General features: G+C 53.5%; 3 protein-coding genes across 4 annotated transcripts in view; 2 read left to right on the top strand and 1 right to left on the bottom strand.

Moving 5' to 3' along the window:
- Positions 1-6,327, top strand: part of FADS1 (fatty acid desaturase 1) — an 11,489-nt gene extending 5,162 nt beyond the window's left edge. For both annotated transcript variants that reach the window (XM_007462164.1, XM_007462165.1), the window contains exons 6-12: positions 2,433-2,493; positions 3,597-3,673; positions 4,582-4,679; positions 4,939-5,035; positions 5,274-5,353; positions 5,464-5,589; positions 5,923-6,327. In XM_007462164.1, the coding sequence (XP_007462226.1) occupies positions 2,433-2,493; positions 3,597-3,673; positions 4,582-4,679; positions 4,939-5,035; positions 5,274-5,353; positions 5,464-5,589; positions 5,923-5,974 (591 nt within the window). In that variant the 3' untranslated portion in view covers positions 5,975-6,327. The remainder of the gene's footprint in view (positions 1-2,432; positions 2,494-3,596; positions 3,674-4,581; positions 4,680-4,938; positions 5,036-5,273; positions 5,354-5,463; positions 5,590-5,922) is intronic.
- Positions 6,328-10,276: 3,949 nt separating this feature from the next.
- On the bottom strand, positions 10,277-12,967 carry FEN1 (flap structure-specific endonuclease 1). The gene is made up of 2 exons (XM_007462170.1): positions 12,863-12,967; positions 10,277-12,162 (listed from the first exon to the last, which is right to left on the bottom strand). Exon 2 carries the CDS (start codon positions 12,142-12,144, stop codon positions 11,002-11,004), a length of 1,143 nt encoding a protein of 380 aa, XP_007462232.1. The 5' UTR covers positions 12,145-12,162; positions 12,863-12,967; the 3' UTR covers positions 10,277-11,001.
- Positions 12,968-13,232: 265 nt separating this feature from the next.
- TMEM258 (transmembrane protein 258) lies at positions 13,233-16,042 on the top strand. The gene is made up of 4 exons (XM_007462171.1): positions 13,233-13,320; positions 14,628-14,737; positions 15,193-15,329; positions 15,942-16,042. Exons 1-3 carry the CDS (start codon positions 13,318-13,320, stop codon positions 15,317-15,319), a joined length of 240 nt encoding a protein of 79 aa, XP_007462233.1. The 5' UTR covers positions 13,233-13,317; the 3' UTR covers positions 15,320-15,329; positions 15,942-16,042.
- The last annotated feature ends 1,835 nt before the right edge of the window (positions 16,043-17,877 follow it).

A 17,877-nucleotide genomic window follows, 5' to 3' on the forward strand; every position in this document is an offset into this window, starting at 1 on the left:
ATGGGAGTCTTAAGTGGAAGGAAGAGAGTCTTCTCACACCACTGCCTCTGTTGCTTCTTGGTACTAAGGTTTTTAGGAAACTCCTATCTGCAGACACTAAAAATAGAGAATGCTCTGGGAAAAAAATAACTTTTTTTTTGCCTAGTTATGAGGCTGATGTTAGGCTGTTAGGAAATGCGTGGGCTACAGGCTGCTTGGCACTTGGTTCAGCCTCACTGGGTCCAGTTTGACTGAGCACTGATCCCTGGGCTGACCCAGTAGCATCGCCCCAGTGCCTCCCAACTCTCCTGGACAACAAGGAAGTGCAGGGGACACTTCACCCGAAATACCACCTTTCTGGCCTCCAAGAGTTGAAACACAGTGGGGCAGTTATCAGGGTTGTAATGGCCATCACAATCCTAATTTGACCGCCATTCGAAGAGGCAGCCAGCGGACAGGGCTCCCTTCCCGAAGAGTCCCAAAATAAGGAGGCCAGAGTTCTGTGCACACACCCCACCAAACAAGACAGATGCTGCTCTTTCGGCTTCCCCCGCCTCAGTTAATGTTGCTTAGGATGGGATGAACTTCACCCCCACCTCCAGGTCATCAGCAAGGCTTGCTGCCTCCAGAACATATCCCAGTCCATCGACTTCTCCTTCTCCTCTGCCTCCCATCCCCGGGTCTGGTCCGTCTCAGGTCTGGATCATTGTTCCAGCCTTCTCACTGGTCTCCCTTCAACTCTACCTGCCCTCTACAGTTCATTTCCCCCACCTCTAGCCAGAGTGAGCCTTTAAAGCGCAAAGCAGATAGTGCCACCTGCTGAAAGCCGTCCCAGGCTTCCCATCCCCACTGGAATAAAATCTAACCTCCTTACTGTGGCCTTCCCAGGGCTAAGGCTCAACATGACGCGGCCGTCCCTAGTTTTCTGGCTTTATCAACTATTCTCCTCTGTTATATTCCCAGCCACACTGGCCTTCTTTCTGTACCTTGAACGGCCCAAACCTTTGTTCCCTCTGCTTTAAATGCTCTTCCCCCGAATGTCTGCATTGCTGGCTCCTTGTCACCATTCAGGTCTCAGTTCTGATGTCAGGGCCCCAGGAGGCCATATATAGGACTACCCTAGCCAAAACACTGCCTACCTCACTTTCTGTCGTATTTTCCTGTTTTTAATCTGTAATTACCTTGAGCTCTGTCTCCAAATTTATCACCAGCTTCCTCTCCTCAGATGATAAGCTCCACGAGGGTAGGAATTTCGTGTTATTCATCTCTATATCCTCACACCTAGAACGGTGCCGGGCACGTTGATGCTCAATAAATAAATTGTTGAATGAATCACTTAGTGGAGAAAGAAGGCTTCATTTAGCAGAAGTGCCTGGCACAGGATAAGGTATCAGTAAGCGTCCTGTCAAAACAGTAGATGGGGGCTTCCCTGGTGGCGCAGTGGTTAGGGTCCGCCTGCCGATTCAGGGGACACGGGTTCGTGCCCCGGTCCGGGAAGATCCCACATGCCGCGGAGAGGCTGGGCCCATGAGCCATGGCCGCTGAGCCTGCGCGTCGGAGTCTGTGCTCCGCAATGGGAGGGGCCACAACAGTGAGAGGCCCGCATACCGCATAAAAAAACAGTAGATGGATTCATGAAAGAAGGGTGAGCTGGCATTCTGCTCTGGGGTAGAGTCCCTCCTGTGCCCTGTGGTCGTCTGGTGGCCAGAACTGACCAGGACACGAGGAACAGGAGCCATGACTCAAACACGAGTGCAGAGCTTCGCTGTCACGGTTGTGAGAGCTCCCACTAGGGGACACGGACTGACTGGCTGGCCTGGCAGCCCCAGCCTGTCTCTACGGCTGCTCAGCTTACAAAATCACCACCAGCCGCTGGGGAAAACCTTGCCAGAGCCTTCAGATTGCCAAGCTGATTTTGGTAATCTTTCCACAAATATTTGCCAAACTGTGCTTAGCTTTCAAGGGACTTTATAAAGCTCACGTTGACATTTGAAGAGACCGGAAGATTTGGAGAAGGTCAGGGGCTGGATGTAGAGGGGATCCTGGCCCATGTAAGGGTAAAAATTGTTGTCTGTGGAGACCCTGGTGTCAAAAGAGTATCAGATGGAGAAAGGAAGGGGAGGTGGAGGGGCCTGGAAACCTGACAAGGGCGTCTCGGGCTGAGCATGAGGTGTACTGAGGACCTGCAGGCTCCGTTGTGCCCAGGCCTCGTGTGGGTGTGGGTGTGGGCCACCGAGCCGCGTCCACGGTGTGGCGCGCTTGGCAAATCCAGCAGCCCGGGCTTCACGCGCCAGGAGCTGGAGGTAAGGCTGGCCTTGTTGGAGCCTCCCGTGGCGCCAGCAAGCTGACGGCCCCCGCAGGAGGCCTCGGCTCCTGAGCGGGGAGAAGCCGAGGTCACGGGGAGGGGACTGGGTGACTGGCCTGTGGGCTGATGTGTTTGCTCTCCTTCACAGCTTGGGAAACAGAAGAGAAAGCACATGCCGTACAACCATCAGCACCGGTACTTCTTCCTGAGTGAGTCCTCCTCCAGCCCGGGGGCGGGGCGTGGGATGCCGCCTCGGGACTGCGGTGCTTGCAGTGAAGGCTGGGGGAAGTTCTCCGCCTGGAACAGCGTGCCCCCTGCGAGGGGGCAGTCTACCTTCTCAAGGGGCAAAGGCAAGAGTTAGGCTAATGTTTGGTCAAAGGTCACTTGTGTTGGAGGCAAACTAGTTCCTCCAGTCCCACCCTGGCTTCCACAAGGGACCTGGATGGTGGGGGGCCATCCCGACTAAGCCTGAAACCTCACTTTAAATCTTGTCAAACAGGCCAGGGCCAAGGTGACGCAGTGGGACACAGTCTAACACCCAGAAGGACAAAGGTAGATAGACTAGCAATGGGAGGATTGGATCTGAAGAGGGAGCTGGGGAGAAAACATTGCTGTGGTTGTCTTAAGCTCTCTCAAGACTGCTGTGTATATTCCCTGCTTTAAAAATCTCCATAATGTCTAAAAAGTTTTAAACCCTTCTAAAAATTCAAATTTTTAAAGGAAAGGAGGGGATGAGTTCATCAATCCCATTTTCATTCAAAGGAATTTTTGTGTTTTTGCGGTACGCGGGCCTCTCACTGCTGTGGCCTCTCCCCTTGCGGAGCACAGGCTCCGGACGCGCAGGCTCAGCGGCCATGGCTCACGGGCCCAGCCGCTCCGCGGCATGTGGGATCTTCCCGGACCAGGGCACGATCCCGCGTCCCCTGCATCGGCAGGCGGACTCTCAACCCCTGCGCCACCAGGGAAGCCCCAGAGCAGTACCTTTTAAAGGCAAAGGAGCAGAGCAAGTTCTGCGCGTGGAGCTTGTCTCCCCAGCTATCCTTTTCCATGGAAGAGAATGCCACGTTCCCCCCGCCTCACCCTCTCAGCATCCACTGGGAGATTCTGCTTTCTTCAGACTTGCCTTCATGCCCACCTCCAGCGCCTGTCGGTTCCAATGGATTGGGGACTGCCGAGGCAGCTGGAGGGGCAACAGGAGGAGATGGCAGAGGGGCAGCCCTGTGCTGGAGGCCATCTGTCCAGCACCATCTGGCCCTTTAGTGACACTTTAGTGCTGCTCACACCTCCCACCTTGTGTCCATTTCCTCCCCAGTTGGGCCCCCAGCCTTGCTGCCTCTCTACTTCCAGTGGTATATTTTCTATTTTGTTATCCAGAGGAAGAAGTGGGTGGTAAGTATCCATGGACCCCAAATCCCACATTCTTTGTCTCCAGTACCCTGAGGGATGGGAAGGGGGTTCTCCAGGGGAAATCCCACTGAGATTTACTCCAGGCCTAATTTAAAGCAAAGTAACAGAACCAGGTATCGACCCTTCCTTATCTCTAGGTGAGATGATTTGGGCTCAGCAGGCAACCTGACTCCTGATGCCCCATTTAATTCAGCGAGTTATCTCCTGGTTATTGTGCTCGGCATAAAGCAGGGGCCAGGCTGGGGAGGGGGAAGATGAATAAGAGACGGCACCTTCACTCAGGAAACTTCTGGTGAAACAGGATGTGGTTGACACCAGACAAGAGGTACAGGCAGAAGCTTTGGGGATTTTGAAAGGGGCCTGACTGCATCTGGCTGGATGGGAGGCATCAGAAAAGACTTCGCAAAGTCACTTACCTAGCTGGCCTTGGAGGGCAGGCAGAGGCAGGGGAGGTGGGATGGACTCTGAGCAGAGAAGCTGGGAATTAAGGGGCGAATCTGGTCACCGGACATGTGGTGGAGGACTCGGGTGTCAGGGGAGGAGGGTGGTGCAGAAAACTCATCAGCGATTTGATCAGGGTACTGGCACAGACTGAGCCACGATCCCGGAAGACTCACTTGGCAGCGTGATGAAGGGGTGAAGGATGGAGACAGGTTGGGAGGAAGTGGAGGCAGGGAGACCTGGTACCTGTGAAGGAAACTGGCAAGGAGGGCTGGGGGCGCCACTAGGAACGGAGCGGAGCTAGATGGCGCCGGACGGGGCAGCTGGGAGAGCCTGCCGTGAGCACTCCAGTCTGAGGACCGGGGAGGATGGCTGCTCCACGCAGAGGAACAAGTGCCGTGAGAGGCGAGGTGCTTTGTGCCGTCACAGGGCTCTGCCTCTCGCTGCAGGACTTGGCCTGGATGATCAGCTTCTACGTCCGCATCTTCCTCACTTACGTGCCACTGCTGGGACTGAAAGGCTTCCTGGGCCTTTTCTTCACGGTCAGGTAGTATTTGATGGGGGAGGAGGGAGCGGTGCAGAGAAGATGTGTGGGAGTAACCAGTCTGGTCTGGGGGCATTGGCTGGGGAGGGTGGCAGTACTTGATGGGGGAGGAGGGAGCAGCGCAGAGAAAATGTGTGGGAGTAACCAGTCTGGTCTGGGGGCGCTGGCTGGGGAGGGTGGCGGGGTTGGAGCCGCTTCTGAGCGAGGGTCAGAACTCCAGGCTCTGCCTGTACTGGTTTTGTCTGCGTGCCCTGTCTACCAGGTTCCTGGAAAGCAACTGGTTTGTTTGGGTGACACAGATGAACCACATCCCCATGCACATTGATTACGACAGGAACGTGGACTGGGTCTCCACCCAGGTGAGGGACAGTCACTTGGAAGACCTGGGCACAACTAATAAGGGTGGGTGGGCACAGGTAGGGGTGGGCAGTGGTAACAAGAGATGCTCCCAAACCTTGCCTCGTTAGCCTGAAGCTTCTCTCCTGCCACCACGTGGAGAAGGGAGTGACCAGGTACAGGCCAGCTTTGCCTGGAGAGGGCTGGGCTGGCCTTTCCATCTGGTACCCAGAGCCATGCTCCCCCAACCTTCTCCTCCAGCTCCAGGCAACATGCAATGTCCACAAGTCAGCCTTCAATGACTGGTTCAGTGGCCACCTCAACTTCCAGATCGAGCACCAGTGAGTAGGGAGGCCTCGGAAGCAGGGACCTGGGGAGGGTCCACGTAGGAGGGGGATGGGGGGGCCACAGGAGCTGGAGCCACTGACTGTCCCGTTCTCTCTCCGTGAAGTCTTTTCCCCACGATGCCTCGACACAATTACCACAAAGTGGCTCCCCTGGTGCAGTCCCTGTGTGCCAAGCATGGCATAGAGTACCAGTCCAAGCCCCTGTTCTCAGCCTTTGCCGACATTGTCCAGTGAGTACCTGAGCCCGGGAAGAGGGCAGGGCAGTGGGGGCAGTGGTGAAGAATGGGGCGGGAGCCACAGGAAGGTGTCCCCAGGTCGTCTGGAATGGAGGCCACCAAGGCCAAGGCCAGGTGCTCTGTGGGTTTTGTGGCCAGTTTGGGCCTTTGCTCTCAGTGCCATGGCCCAAGCCCTTTCTCAGAAGCAAAGGGGAGGCGAGTGCTCACGTCAAGGGGGCTTTACGTCACCTCTGGAAGGGCCTCACTGCTGCACTTCTGGCGGGTATGGCTTTGGGGCTCCTCTCCACTCTGTCTCCCTCACCGCCTGCTCCCATCTTGTCCCCTCAGCTCACTGAGAGAGTCCGGGCAGCTCTGGCTAGATGCCTATCTCCACCAATAAGAGCAGCATCCCGTCTGGAAGAAGAGCCTTGGAGCCAAAGCAGAGGGGGGCTTGGGGACCATGCCACTACAATCCTAATATTCAGAGGGGGTGGGTTTGAGGAGATAAAGGCTCTGACTCAAACCCCTCCCCTTTATCTTCTAGGCACAGATCTAAGACCCAAAGAGGGGTGCGCAAGCCCCCTGGAAGGAGGGGTGGAGCTGTTGGGACAGGGATGTGACAGTTTTGTTTCCTTTTTTGTTTAGCAGATGCAAGTGGTTGGTGGGCAAAGAGGGAGTCAGGAGGGTGTTAAAATAAGGAGGGTCCACTGAGCCCAGAAATCAGGAAGAGGTTTAGCACTAAAATTCCACCCAGGGGACTTCCCTGGCGGTCCAATGGTTAAAACTCCGTGCTTCCAATGCAGGGGGCGCAGGTTCAATCCCTGGTTGGGGAACGAAGACCCCACGTGCCGCACGGTGTGGCCCCCCCAAAAAAAATTTCCATCGAGGAAAGGGAGGAGCTCATCCCACTGGTCCACTTCTCAGTGCCTTCTCCACTCTTGCTTGCAAACCTCAGAGGTTCGCAGGCTGGAGGAGGACAGAGCAGCTGAACCTTTTGGGCAAGATTTAGGAAGCATTAGCGCCTGAGGCCTGGCAGCTTGGCTCACTCTAGGGCTAGGTGTGACCCATGTCTGCCTCAGGCTCCTGGAGAAGCAATTTTTCCACTTTTAGAAGCAGGGAGGGCTGTGGTGTCGGAGGCATCTGGCCCTGAAGGATGCTGGCACTACAGGATTTGGTCCCACATTCCATCCAGGGTACCAAAGGAGCATAAGGTCCCAGGGCTTGCCAAAACAGCCAGCAGAGAGTCGCTGGCCATTAAAAATCCTTTCAGCTTTTGATTCACCTCTTTTGACCACCACCCGAGGGAGAGAACGCTCGGGTGGTGTTCTCTCCACCCGAGCATGGGGAGTCTACTTCTTGCTCCATAAGCAGGTGGGCAGACGGGCGCTTAGTCTTCTCCTCCGTAGAAACAAACGGGGGCTCCCAGGGGTTTCCCTTTGCTCCCCGACCTGTAATTCCAAATTTAATAAAGTAGCAGTTAGTGAGCACAAGTGACCAAGCTGGGAGAGGGTGAATTAGCAGTCATGACGAAAACACAGGGTTCAGTCATAAAGAATATACGGGCCGTAAGAGATTTTCCATAACCTAAATTATGTTACAGCATTACTTCTGAGCAGGAGCAATGGGTTAAGTGTAATGACTTCATAGTTCTAACCGGAAACAGGAAGGGAAAAACACAGGCGTTTGTGATTATCATGCCTGCCCTTCAGCATCCTTACTCTGGCAATTCTGTTCAAGTACCTTTCTCTGCTGGAGACCAGGTAGGAATTTAGGAGAATCTCTTAAAGGTATATCAGTCTAATACTGAAATACAATTTTTTTAATCTCCTGTTTTTTTTTAAAAGATAGAAACAGTTTAACCCATCTCTAGAGAGTGAACACAGGACTGTACCCCATGGGTTACCAACATTCACACCCTTTCCCCTTCCCACACCCACTGCCTTGCAGGTGAGGTGAGGGGATCATTCACCTGTCCCAACAGCATCTACTCGAAGCATATTGAGCATCTTGGACACTGGAAAGAAAGTACCTTAAACTACAAGGAAAAAGCAGAGACCTGGGAGAATTCATATTTAGTTTAGGAAAGGAATGGCAAGGAGATGAGAATGGTAATCAGGGAGATGAAGGTCCTAAGGCATGCTGGGGTGGGATTAGAGGCACCACCTAACGGGAAGGCTGTTGTGATTACTTAGAGGTTTGTCAAAACACAGACAGACCTAAACACACACACGCACACGGCAGAACAGGTTACAGATTTTAGATCTTTTCCATTTGGGCAGAACCTGGCTTAAGACAGTCTGGGTAGAACAATTAGGAGCAGAATTGGAGAGCTGTACTTTCATTGGCTCCTTCATTCCAGAATAGGTGCTGAACCCAGCCTATCAAGCCATCTGGCTTTGGGCCCAGGCTGCCCAACCTGAGCAGAGCTAGTGAAACTTACTGAGCCAAGTCCGAGCCCTCAAAGCACCTCAACCACTGTGGCCTTCTCTCCTTAGCCTGGACCAGTGTGGTCTCACATGGCCACAAAGGGACAGACTAGTGACAAAAAGCTCAGACATTGCAAAGGTAACATGAGTGATCTCAAATCCAAACAATGACATGAGAAAACAGGATTAGAGAGGATAAGTTGCCTCTGGTCATAGATGTGGCAGAACTAACATTTGAACTCACTTTTTAAAAACTCCAATTTATATGCTTATCTTTGTTACTTTCATCTTCCTACCACTTTGCCAGAGGCATTTTAATTAGACCCAATATCAGCATCCTTTCTGTGTGTGCCAGTTTTGTTACCACACGCCAATGGAGTAAAACTGAGAAATAAAGGTAATTTTGACCAAACGAAGGCTGTTATAATCCATGATGCTCTCCTGCCTCTGTTGACAGGAGTCCCTGTACCTCTGCTACAAGTTACTATCCGACTCTCACTTCTTTGTGAATATGAGTCCCCATACTGACTCCCCCTTGCCTAAGCCCCTTGGGGCAGAAGGAGGGTCATCAGGCTGCTGTGGAAACACCAAGGCACAGGTGGACTGTGGCAAGGAGAAAAAGGCCAGCCCATTCCCATGATACGCACATGTTCCAATGCTAGGCTGCCTGTGTGCGCTATAGCCAATTCTAGCGTTTAGCGCACTGCTTCCTACTACCATGAGGCAACGCCCTCACCCTTTTAAACTCTGATAGTCTGTGTAGGTAGTCTCCATAGGTTTCCTTTTTGCCTAAATCTCTGTAAGGCCTAATACCTCAGAGCTGGACTGCAAAGCAATGCCCTTTTAACCACTGCCCTACTAGAACAGCTCTCCTCTCCAAGCGAGAATATTAGAAATGTGCTAGGGCTTCCCTGGTGGCGCAATGGTTAAGAATCCGCCTGTCAATGCAGGGGACGTGGGTTCGAGCCCTGGTCTGGGAAGATCCCACATGCCGCGGAGCAACTAATGCGCCACAACTACTGAGCCTGCACTCTAGAGCCCGCGAGCCACAACTACTGAGCCCGTGTGCTAAGAGCACATGCTCTGCAACAAGAGAAGCCACCGCAATGAGAAGCCTGCATGCCGCAACAAAGAGTAGCCCCTGCTTGCCACAACTAGAGAAAGCCCGTGCAGCTATGAAGACCCAGTACAGCCAAAAATAAATACATATTTTTAAAAATGTGCTAAATAGGATTTGCAGGATTGATTTTCCCTGCGGTGGTTAATAAACTGGAAAAGATCAGGTAACTCAACTTCAAAAATAAGAGGAAAACCAACCATGCTACCTGCTACCACAGGGGACAGGCCCTTAACTAGAGCTACTGCACTGAGGTGGTAACACCTAAGTCTTCCCACCTCTGGGTCCCATCACCATTACTGCAGGCTTAGAATCAAATTACCTGAATGAGAAAATGGAGCTCAGGAAAATTCCCTGGCGGTCTGGTGGTTAGGACTCCACGCTTCCACTGCAGGGGGCACAGGTTTGATCCCTGGTCAGGGAATAAGTTGTGTGGCTCGCTTCAATCTGGAAAATTGGTTTCATTTGTCAACTGCTAGAGACAGAGCAGTGAACAGATACTAAGATCGAGAGTTTGAAAACTACTGGTCTTTAGTCTTGTACCTGCTTTATCTGTTGAAATATTGTCAACTTAAATTTCAGACCACTTAAGTGTCCTTGGTTAACTTTAAATGGCAGTGATAGGAATGCTACAAAATTAGAAACTCGAACAGGACAGCCCCCTACCAAGTTTTATTAGGATTATAAAAATTTCAGAGTACAAGAACATTCCACCTCTACGAAAAACAGTAACCTGAACCTGACGTCACAGAGGAAACAAGGTGATTTCTGAATGGCAGCTTTCACGGTTTACAAACTAGTAAAGTAAATGCTTGGATGCTATGAAGTAGGTGATCTAAATTGTGAGGATTTCTCGAAGGAGCTCCTTTATCTGACACAGTAGGTGGAAAGCTAGAAATTCGTTCAATTTATTAAAACTCCTTTCCCAGCAAGATAAAACTAGGCATCACCCTCTAAATGGATGAAGTGCTGCCAAAGCCGCTTCGGCCATTCTACGGAGCACGGTGCCATCTTGTGGCCACTCAAACCACCCATTGCTACAGTGCAATTCCAGCATGTTAACTTGGAGTGAAAAGAACATTTTATACTGCCTGAAACCTGGGGCACTTGAGATGTCTTCAAATGTTCTCAAAGAACAGGACATTCTGGTTACTTTTATAATTTTATTGACTCTTCTCATATCTTTCAAAACATAAAACCCAGCATCTTATCCCAAAGTTTCAAATCAATTAACTGCCTCAGAGAGGCCACGAGAAGCACCACCACTTTATGCCTCTGAATAACCACTGTAAAGACTAGAGTTATGTCCATAGCTAGTTCAAGTTTCTGCCCACCTCAGGACACACAGCTGGTAATCAAACCCTTGTTGCCAACTCCAGGGACTCTGCCTATCTTATGTCTCGGCAGCTCTTCCCATCTGTTTAAGACTGCATCTTCCTGATGGCTACCCTTCAGGGTGGGTCAAGGCTGAGCCAAAGAGAAGCACAGTCTAGTCCCCCGGTCACCTCCCACCAGCCACCAGTTGGCCAGGCAGGAAATCATTTCCGGTCTTTTGTCTCCACCATTTATCTCCCTCTTTCTTCTTCAAAACTTGTTGCTATCACTTTCATGTAACAATGGATTCAGTGTCCATTAAATTGCCTGAGAGGCCGCTTCAGCCTGACATACTTTTCCTGAGCTAAAAAGGAAGAAAACAACAAACCTCTGTGGCCTTCCCGCCATGACATCAAGTAACAAAGGGAAAAGCACTACTGAGCAGGGTGGTGCTAGGGAAGCAATGCAAGCCCCTCCCCACCCCCACGGAGGTTTCTCCAGCGCCAGCTCTTGCGGGTACAACACGGCAGGTATTCTGGGGTCAAGGAGGTATAATAAAGAGAAACCCGTTTATTTTCCCCTTTTGAACTTCCCTGCTGCCCCAGTCTTGGCCTTCTTCTTAGCGGACCCCTTGGGTTCTGGCTCCTTGCGCTTAGCTGAAGAGAGGGAGCCGGTCACCTTGAAGAAATCATCCAGGCGGCCCTGGGTGCTGCCCTGGCGGCTCTTGCTCAGCCTCCTGACCCCGCTGCGGATTCGCTCCTCGGAGAACTGCTTTTCACCACACATGAACTTGACAAGCCCTTCCTCATTTGGCTCGCTCCACTTCAGCTCCACAGATTCCGGGTCCAGCACCTCGGGCTCCAGGAAGAGCTGCTGGGCCTCCTTGTGGAGCCAATTTTCCGGCACAGGGTACTTGTTGGGGTCGAGCCGACGCAAGATCTCCTCGATGCTCTTGTGCTTCTGGATGAGGTCCACGGCCCGCTTGGGCCCAATGCCCCGAATGGTCTCACAGTAGTCACTGCCCAGCAGGATGCACAGATCCACAAACTGCTCCTGGTTCAGGCCCAGCTCCTGCAGAATCCGGCTCAGGTGGAACTCCTGGATGGGCAGCTTCTTGGCCTCGCTAGCAGTCAGGTGCCGCATGAGCACGGGGCTGCCAAAGGTCAGGCAATCCATGTCCTCGGTGGCCGCGGCATAGACTCTGCCGGCCTTCACCAGGGCGGCACAGCTGGCCTCAGCCTCGCTGGGCGCATCGAGGTATGGGATGCCCATGAGGCTCAGGAGATGCTTGCACTCATCATTGTGTTGCTTGGTGACCTTCACCAGCCGCTTCGTAAACTTCTCCACCTCCCCTTCGGCCCCAGCAGCCTGGGCCTGCTGCAGCAGCTTCTCCGCCTCAGCCCGCCGCTCGCTGCGTTTGGCCAGCTCCCCTGACTTGAGCTGTGGCGGCTTGCCGTCAAAGACGTACACGGGCTTGATGCCGTTCTCCATCATTCGGATTGTGCGATAGAACATGCCCATCAGGTGGCTGGTGGTCTCACCCTCCTCATTCTGCAGCACATCGCCCCCCTGGCGAACAGCTATTAGGAACTGATAAATGCTCATGGAGGCATCGATAGCCACCTTGCGGCCAAAGTAGCTCTTGATGTCATTCTCCCGGATGGCACTGGGGGCCACGTCGGCAATCAGTTTGGCCAGTCCTTGAATTCCCATAGCAATACAGAGGGACAGCTAAAAGAGAAAGGCAGGTAAGACAAGGAGGAACTTAAAGGATGCAAAAGGAGGAAGGGTTACCAGGGGTGCTATCTCACCAACTTCACGCCCTCGGCTAAACATATCTAGCACAACAAAACGGCACCAAGTCAGCACCTCGTAAGATGAAAAGAACAAGACAGGCTCCCATCGTCAGGAAACGTACAGTCTAGTAAGGAAGTCCTCTCAATTAATACTAAGACCTCCTGAGAGTTAACTGAGATAACAGACAAAAACCCCGACAAAGATTAAGTGCTCTGTAAACGTTCTCCCTGCAGAACCCACTCCATTCTTTGGTTCGTGCCTCAAGCTGCCTGCTTTGCTAGAACGTGTACCGAGGGGACAATGCCTCGTTAGCCGGGCATCCTCCCCCTGCGTCCGACAAACGCAGGCAGGAAAGGGTTGTGAACGAGTGTAGCTCAAAAAAATGTCTCCCCTCCAGGAGCTTAGTCGCAATACACAAAGACCTCATGAGCTGGGAATTATCTTCTTTCTACAAATGATGAGAGAGGCTCGGAAGTTAAGCGACTGGCCCCGGGCTCAGAGCGGGAAAAGTGGCGGGCCCGCCTGACAGCGAATCCCGCGCTCGCTCCGCCCCGCCCGCGGCAGCAGCCGGCCTTCCCCAACACCCGGGGCAAAACGGCCCGCCGCTCTCGGAGACGCTTCCGGAGGGTCTCACCTGGCCTCTGGGGCGCTCCGGCGTGGCCCAGGACAGATCTCAGCCCAACTCGCTCCTCAGCCCCGCCGCCTCCTCGGCACTAGCCGCTGATACACTCTCGCTCCACCGCCTTCCAAAGCCCGCGCTCCCGTCACGTGACCTGCCGCGGCGCACAGCCTCCTGGGAAGTGTAGTGCAGGCCCCGGCCCTCTCGGCCAGCTTCTCTCACGACAAACAGTCCCGCCAGGGTGAACGGACTCGCTCAGCGAGCCGACCCTACACTTCTCTACCGCTTGCCCCCACTCCACCCCGGTCGCCCCGCAGGCCTCAGATCCTGCCACACCCGAAACCACACGACTACAAATCCCACAATGCCACCTGTGCAGCTGCACTTCCTCTTCCGGCTGAACAGCGCGCCTGCTCCTGCCGACGTGTTCTTCCGGTGCCTGAGCGGTGGATTACCCTGTGCCCGGCAAAATGGTGAGAGGGTTGAGGGGAGTTCCGGATGGGACTTCGGGGACCCCTCGGGGCCCGTCCCGCGCCCTGTTTTTTTCTCGCAGAAGCCTCAGATGTCCGAGGTCCAGAGGGCTGGAGGCTCCTGGATCCTTCGGCTTGGGCTGAGGGGCGGGGAAGGGAAGACCCTTGCCATGGACTCCTTAGGCTGAGGTTTTGATGGCACTAGGCTTCTGATCTAACGATTTATAAGGATGAGGAGCATGGGGAGCATTTCTAATACCTTCGAGTTTTTATCTCTGTTACTTGTGATCAATCTGTTACCCCTGTCTGGAAAGTTTTTCCCGCCTGCCGAACTCGTACTCATACTACACGGTCCCGGGCAAAAGTCACCTTCTTGCTGAAGTACTAACAACTGTCTCGGGCACTTGTCCTCTTTCTCCTGGGAGCCCCGCAACCTATGTACAGACCTCCTGCCACGTGTCATGGACTTCTTTGTTATTTGCCACGCCTCCTAGTGACCACCATCTGACGTGCCTCTGGCCCTGGGATGATGTCTATTCATCTTTGTATTTCCAGTGCCAAACACTGGGGCCAGCAATTGGAGGCTCAATCAATGGCAGCGATTGTCTTTATCATTTTTAGGGGGGCATAAATGTTTACTGAATTGAATTCCAGTGTCTCTGAGAACAATGAGGTCAATTTACTTCTCTAGAGTTGTTGTGTTCTGGATTTTAGAAGCGTTTGCTGGTGGGTGACAATGGAAGTTGACATTTGTCCAGAACTTTACGTTTACAGCCCTCTTTCACAAGCATTATCTCATAATCTTCCCTATAACCTTGGGAGGGAAACAAACACCTATTGAGCAACTACTCTATGCCAGGCAGTGAGTTAGATGCTATTGCATTTGTCGCCTTTCTTAAATCATACATCAGCCTTGTGAGAGAGTTATTATTAGTATGCGGTTTGTCCCAGGCAAAGAGTCCATACCTTTCATCATGTTTTTTTCATGGTGGCCGGTGGCCTCAGAAAACGTTAAGGACCATTGCATTGGTCTGTAGCTAATCAGTCACCTTCTGTGCCTCAGCCTCTGACTCTCAGCTGCCCATCTTGTCTCATATTGAAAAGACAAAGTGCCACCTTAGTCTAAGATGTAATTGTTGTCATTCCCAAACGGAATCATTTGACGGTGGTTCTGAAGGATTTCCACATTTCCCAAGCTGAAATAAGCTCCTAGCTGTCACAGCAACACGAGGCTCCGTGATAACCCCATAGTGCCCCCAGATTGAGGTCATGGGATTCTTTGATGACTCTGATCTCACGCCTTCCCTTAGGAGCTTGAGGCCATGAGCAGATACACCAGTCCAGTGAACCCGGCTGTCTTTCCGCATCTGACCGTGGTGCTGTTGGCCATTGGCATGTTCTTCACCGCCTGGTTCTTCGTGTATCCTTTCACTGAGCAGCCAGTGGGCCAGAATTAGTGAGGTGGGAAACTGAGGGAGGGGCCATGCTGGGCACATGCACCCTGCCAGTTTTGTTCCGGTGTGGGGATGGGGGATGGTAAGGAGGTTGAGGGAAGGCTACTTGACGTCCAAAGTCAGGTTGTGGCCTCATTTCCCAGGTTCAGGTGAGCTCAGTTCGCTCTTCTGGTTTCCAGGACAGTGAGCAGAGGGGCCTGGCTGGACTGGAGGCTAGGTACAGGGCCCTGTGGTGTGCTCAGGGGTCAGGAGGTACGAGGGCTAGTCCCAGCTCTGCTGTGTGGCCTAACCCCTCTGGGCTTCATTGTCATTATGGGTGCTGGAAGGGTGGTAGGAGCACCAGAGTCTAGGTCACCTCCTGGGCCCCTCTGCCCAGAGCCACACCAGCCACCCCTTTGCTTCTCCTTAATTGCCCTGCCAGTTATGAGGTCACCTCCACCAAATACACGCGGGATATCTACAAAGAGCTCCTCATCTCTCTGGTGGCCTCACTCTTCATGGGCTTTGGAGTGCTCTTCCTGCTGCTCTGGGTCGGCATCTACGTGTGAGCCCCCGAGGGTAAGAGCAGTGACAGGGTGGGCACTGGAGAGGCCTCCCCACGCCCCCATCAGCGGGGTCCTTGGCCTGCATGACCCCTTGGTTAATGGAGTGAGACTCCGCAGAATGGATAGGGACACCACACACAGGTACCCCTTTCCCTGTCTCCTGATGGGCATTTGAGCCAAGTGGGACCACCTTTGTCAGTTCTGAGGTCTCCACACTGTCCAAGGCCTCGACCTGGCTCTGGGATGTACCACGTAGGGCTGTGGGCACAGGCTTCCCGTGGTTCCACATCTGCATTCTTACCCGTCATACACAGTGATTGGAGAGCCGCTGGGGAGTGACCCAGCAAGGGGCCAGCATCTGGGACTTGCTTCCAGGAGTAGCATTTTAGTTAGTTTCAACGTTTTCAGTCATTGAAATAAATTTTGACTAAGCGACAAAAAAAAAATACCCACAACCTTGCTGCAGATAATCCACCAAACAGGTCACTTAGAATCAATCGGCTCTGGTGGCCCTGCTTCAAAGGACTGTGCCCATCAGCCCTTGCCCCAGGAGCATAGGGGTTTCGTGAGAAAAGCTGATGGAAAGAAGGGTCACTGCTCTCATTTTGATACCCCTCTTTTTCAGGTACCAGCCAGGCGGCTTCACTGAATCCCTGCTTTTGTAAATTAGTTTTTTTTACTATGCTGGAAATGTCCCACCTGCTGCTCACAATAAAGGCAGATGTGTGACAGCCCTGCCTGGTGCCGGTCCTGCGGGGTGGGAGTGGTGCAGGTGCTGGGACCCATGACTTCCCCAGTCCCACCCCTTCCCATTTCACCTGCCTTTCAGGTGGTTCCTGCTTGCTGGGAAGCCCTGCCCTCTGCCTATGAGAGGGATATGGGGAGTGTCTTATCCTTAGAATTGAGGGCTCACCTGTGGATAGGAAGGGGCTTGGCCTGCCCTCCACTGTGGCTTCTAGTGTAAACTTCTGTAGGAACCCGTACCAGTCAAGTCTGCCCTGGGCCAGTCCCCTCCTCTGAGTGGTGCCGGGGACCCTCGAAAGGCTCAGCTTTTCCCTAAGGTGGCTACTTTTAACCCAGGCAGGGCAGCAGTAGGTCCGTGGGGTGTGGCTAGAGGAAGGGGCTGCTGCATCCTGTTCCCAAGCTGAGCCTGAAGCTACGAGGGATAATGGGGTACGAAGCATCCATCGGGCTCAGGGGCCCCAGTTGGTCCCAGGCCCACGGGCGACCCCATCTCCTACCAGAACAATCTCAAGAAGACGGCGAGGCAAGCTCAGATACAAAGCAGTATTTATACATTTATTTATATACGTATATTTACTTCAGAAAAGAACAGTTCAGGGGACAGGAAGCAAGCAGGCCTGGGGCTGCTTCCCTCTGCCCACTCCAGAGTCAGAGTTGGTACGCGATAAATATGAGTCAAAGCTCGGGGCAGGAAGGGGCAGTTAAGTGGGAGGGAAGGGGCACACTCTGCACACGCAGGCTTTCCCGGGGTGGGGGGGCTGTAACATGGGCAGGGGCACTTGTGCATTGAGAGGCGCTCTGTACAGCTGGAAGCCTGGGGGAGATCGACCCAGTGGCTACAGGAGTAAATGCCAAAAGGGAGAGAGGAAGGGAGGGGTAGGCTGCTGGACCCGGGGTAGGGGATGGAGCCACGACACCCACTCACCGGCGCCCGCCAGGCAGCTGTCAGCCTCCAGCAGGTGGCCCACTGGGCTTCCCTGAAGCCCCTTTCCCTCACTGGGCTTAAGGCAACTTTAGTCCAAGGTTGACCTCCCCCCCCCACCCGCCTTGGCCCCAAACTCAGCACTGAGGACCCCCTCCCCAGGCATGGAAACAGCCAGCTGCCAACCAGATTGGGGCGATGCTGTGTCCAGATGGGTCCAGGGAGCAGTGGAGGGTCACCTTCCAGTTAAGCACAGGGGGGCTGCGGTCCAAGAACTTGTACCCCCACTGAGGAAGCCCCAGAATCCTATTAGAAGGGGCAGGGCTCGGCAGTTGTATGGCACTTAGGGAGGGTTCCCCCAGTGGGAGCAGCGCTAAGTAAGGCTCGGCCGCCAGCATGGTGTGGGGAGCCACGTAATTCCTTTGTCGGAAGGAGGAGCCACACTGGGGAGGGGGCTGGGAGGCTAGGTATCCTCGCTACCCCCATTCCCCCTGTGTTTCCCTGTCCCGAGGAGAAGTGCTTTGACATCCATAGCAGAAGGGGGCCCGCGCTTCCTAGGCTTATTCAAGATTCAGGTCTCCCACAGAAAGGCCTCCCACTCAAAGCTGAGAATGAGAGGTAGATGGGGCAAGGCCTGGCTCCCAAAGCGGTGGCAGAATATCACAGGGCAAGGACGGCATTTCTGTCCCCGTTTCTGAACCCATGGCTGACACGACGAAATGATTTCCACTCTCCTTCCATGAGCCTGGATGTGGCCTCAGAAAGCTCCGGATACCCACTAAGAAAGGTTAACGTTGGCACTTGAGATAAGACTTCTTCCGTAACCCAAGCCCACCACTGTGCTCCTGGGAGGAGTGGGCAGAACTGGGACTACTGCCGAGCACGGGGCCCCCAG

The sequence above is a fragment of the Lipotes vexillifer genome, unplaced genomic scaffold (assembly GCF_000442215.2).
Source record: "Lipotes vexillifer unplaced genomic scaffold, Lipotes_vexillifer_v1.1 scaffold1129, whole genome shotgun sequence".
Lineage (NCBI taxonomy): Eukaryota > Metazoa > Chordata > Mammalia > Artiodactyla > Lipotidae > Lipotes > Lipotes vexillifer.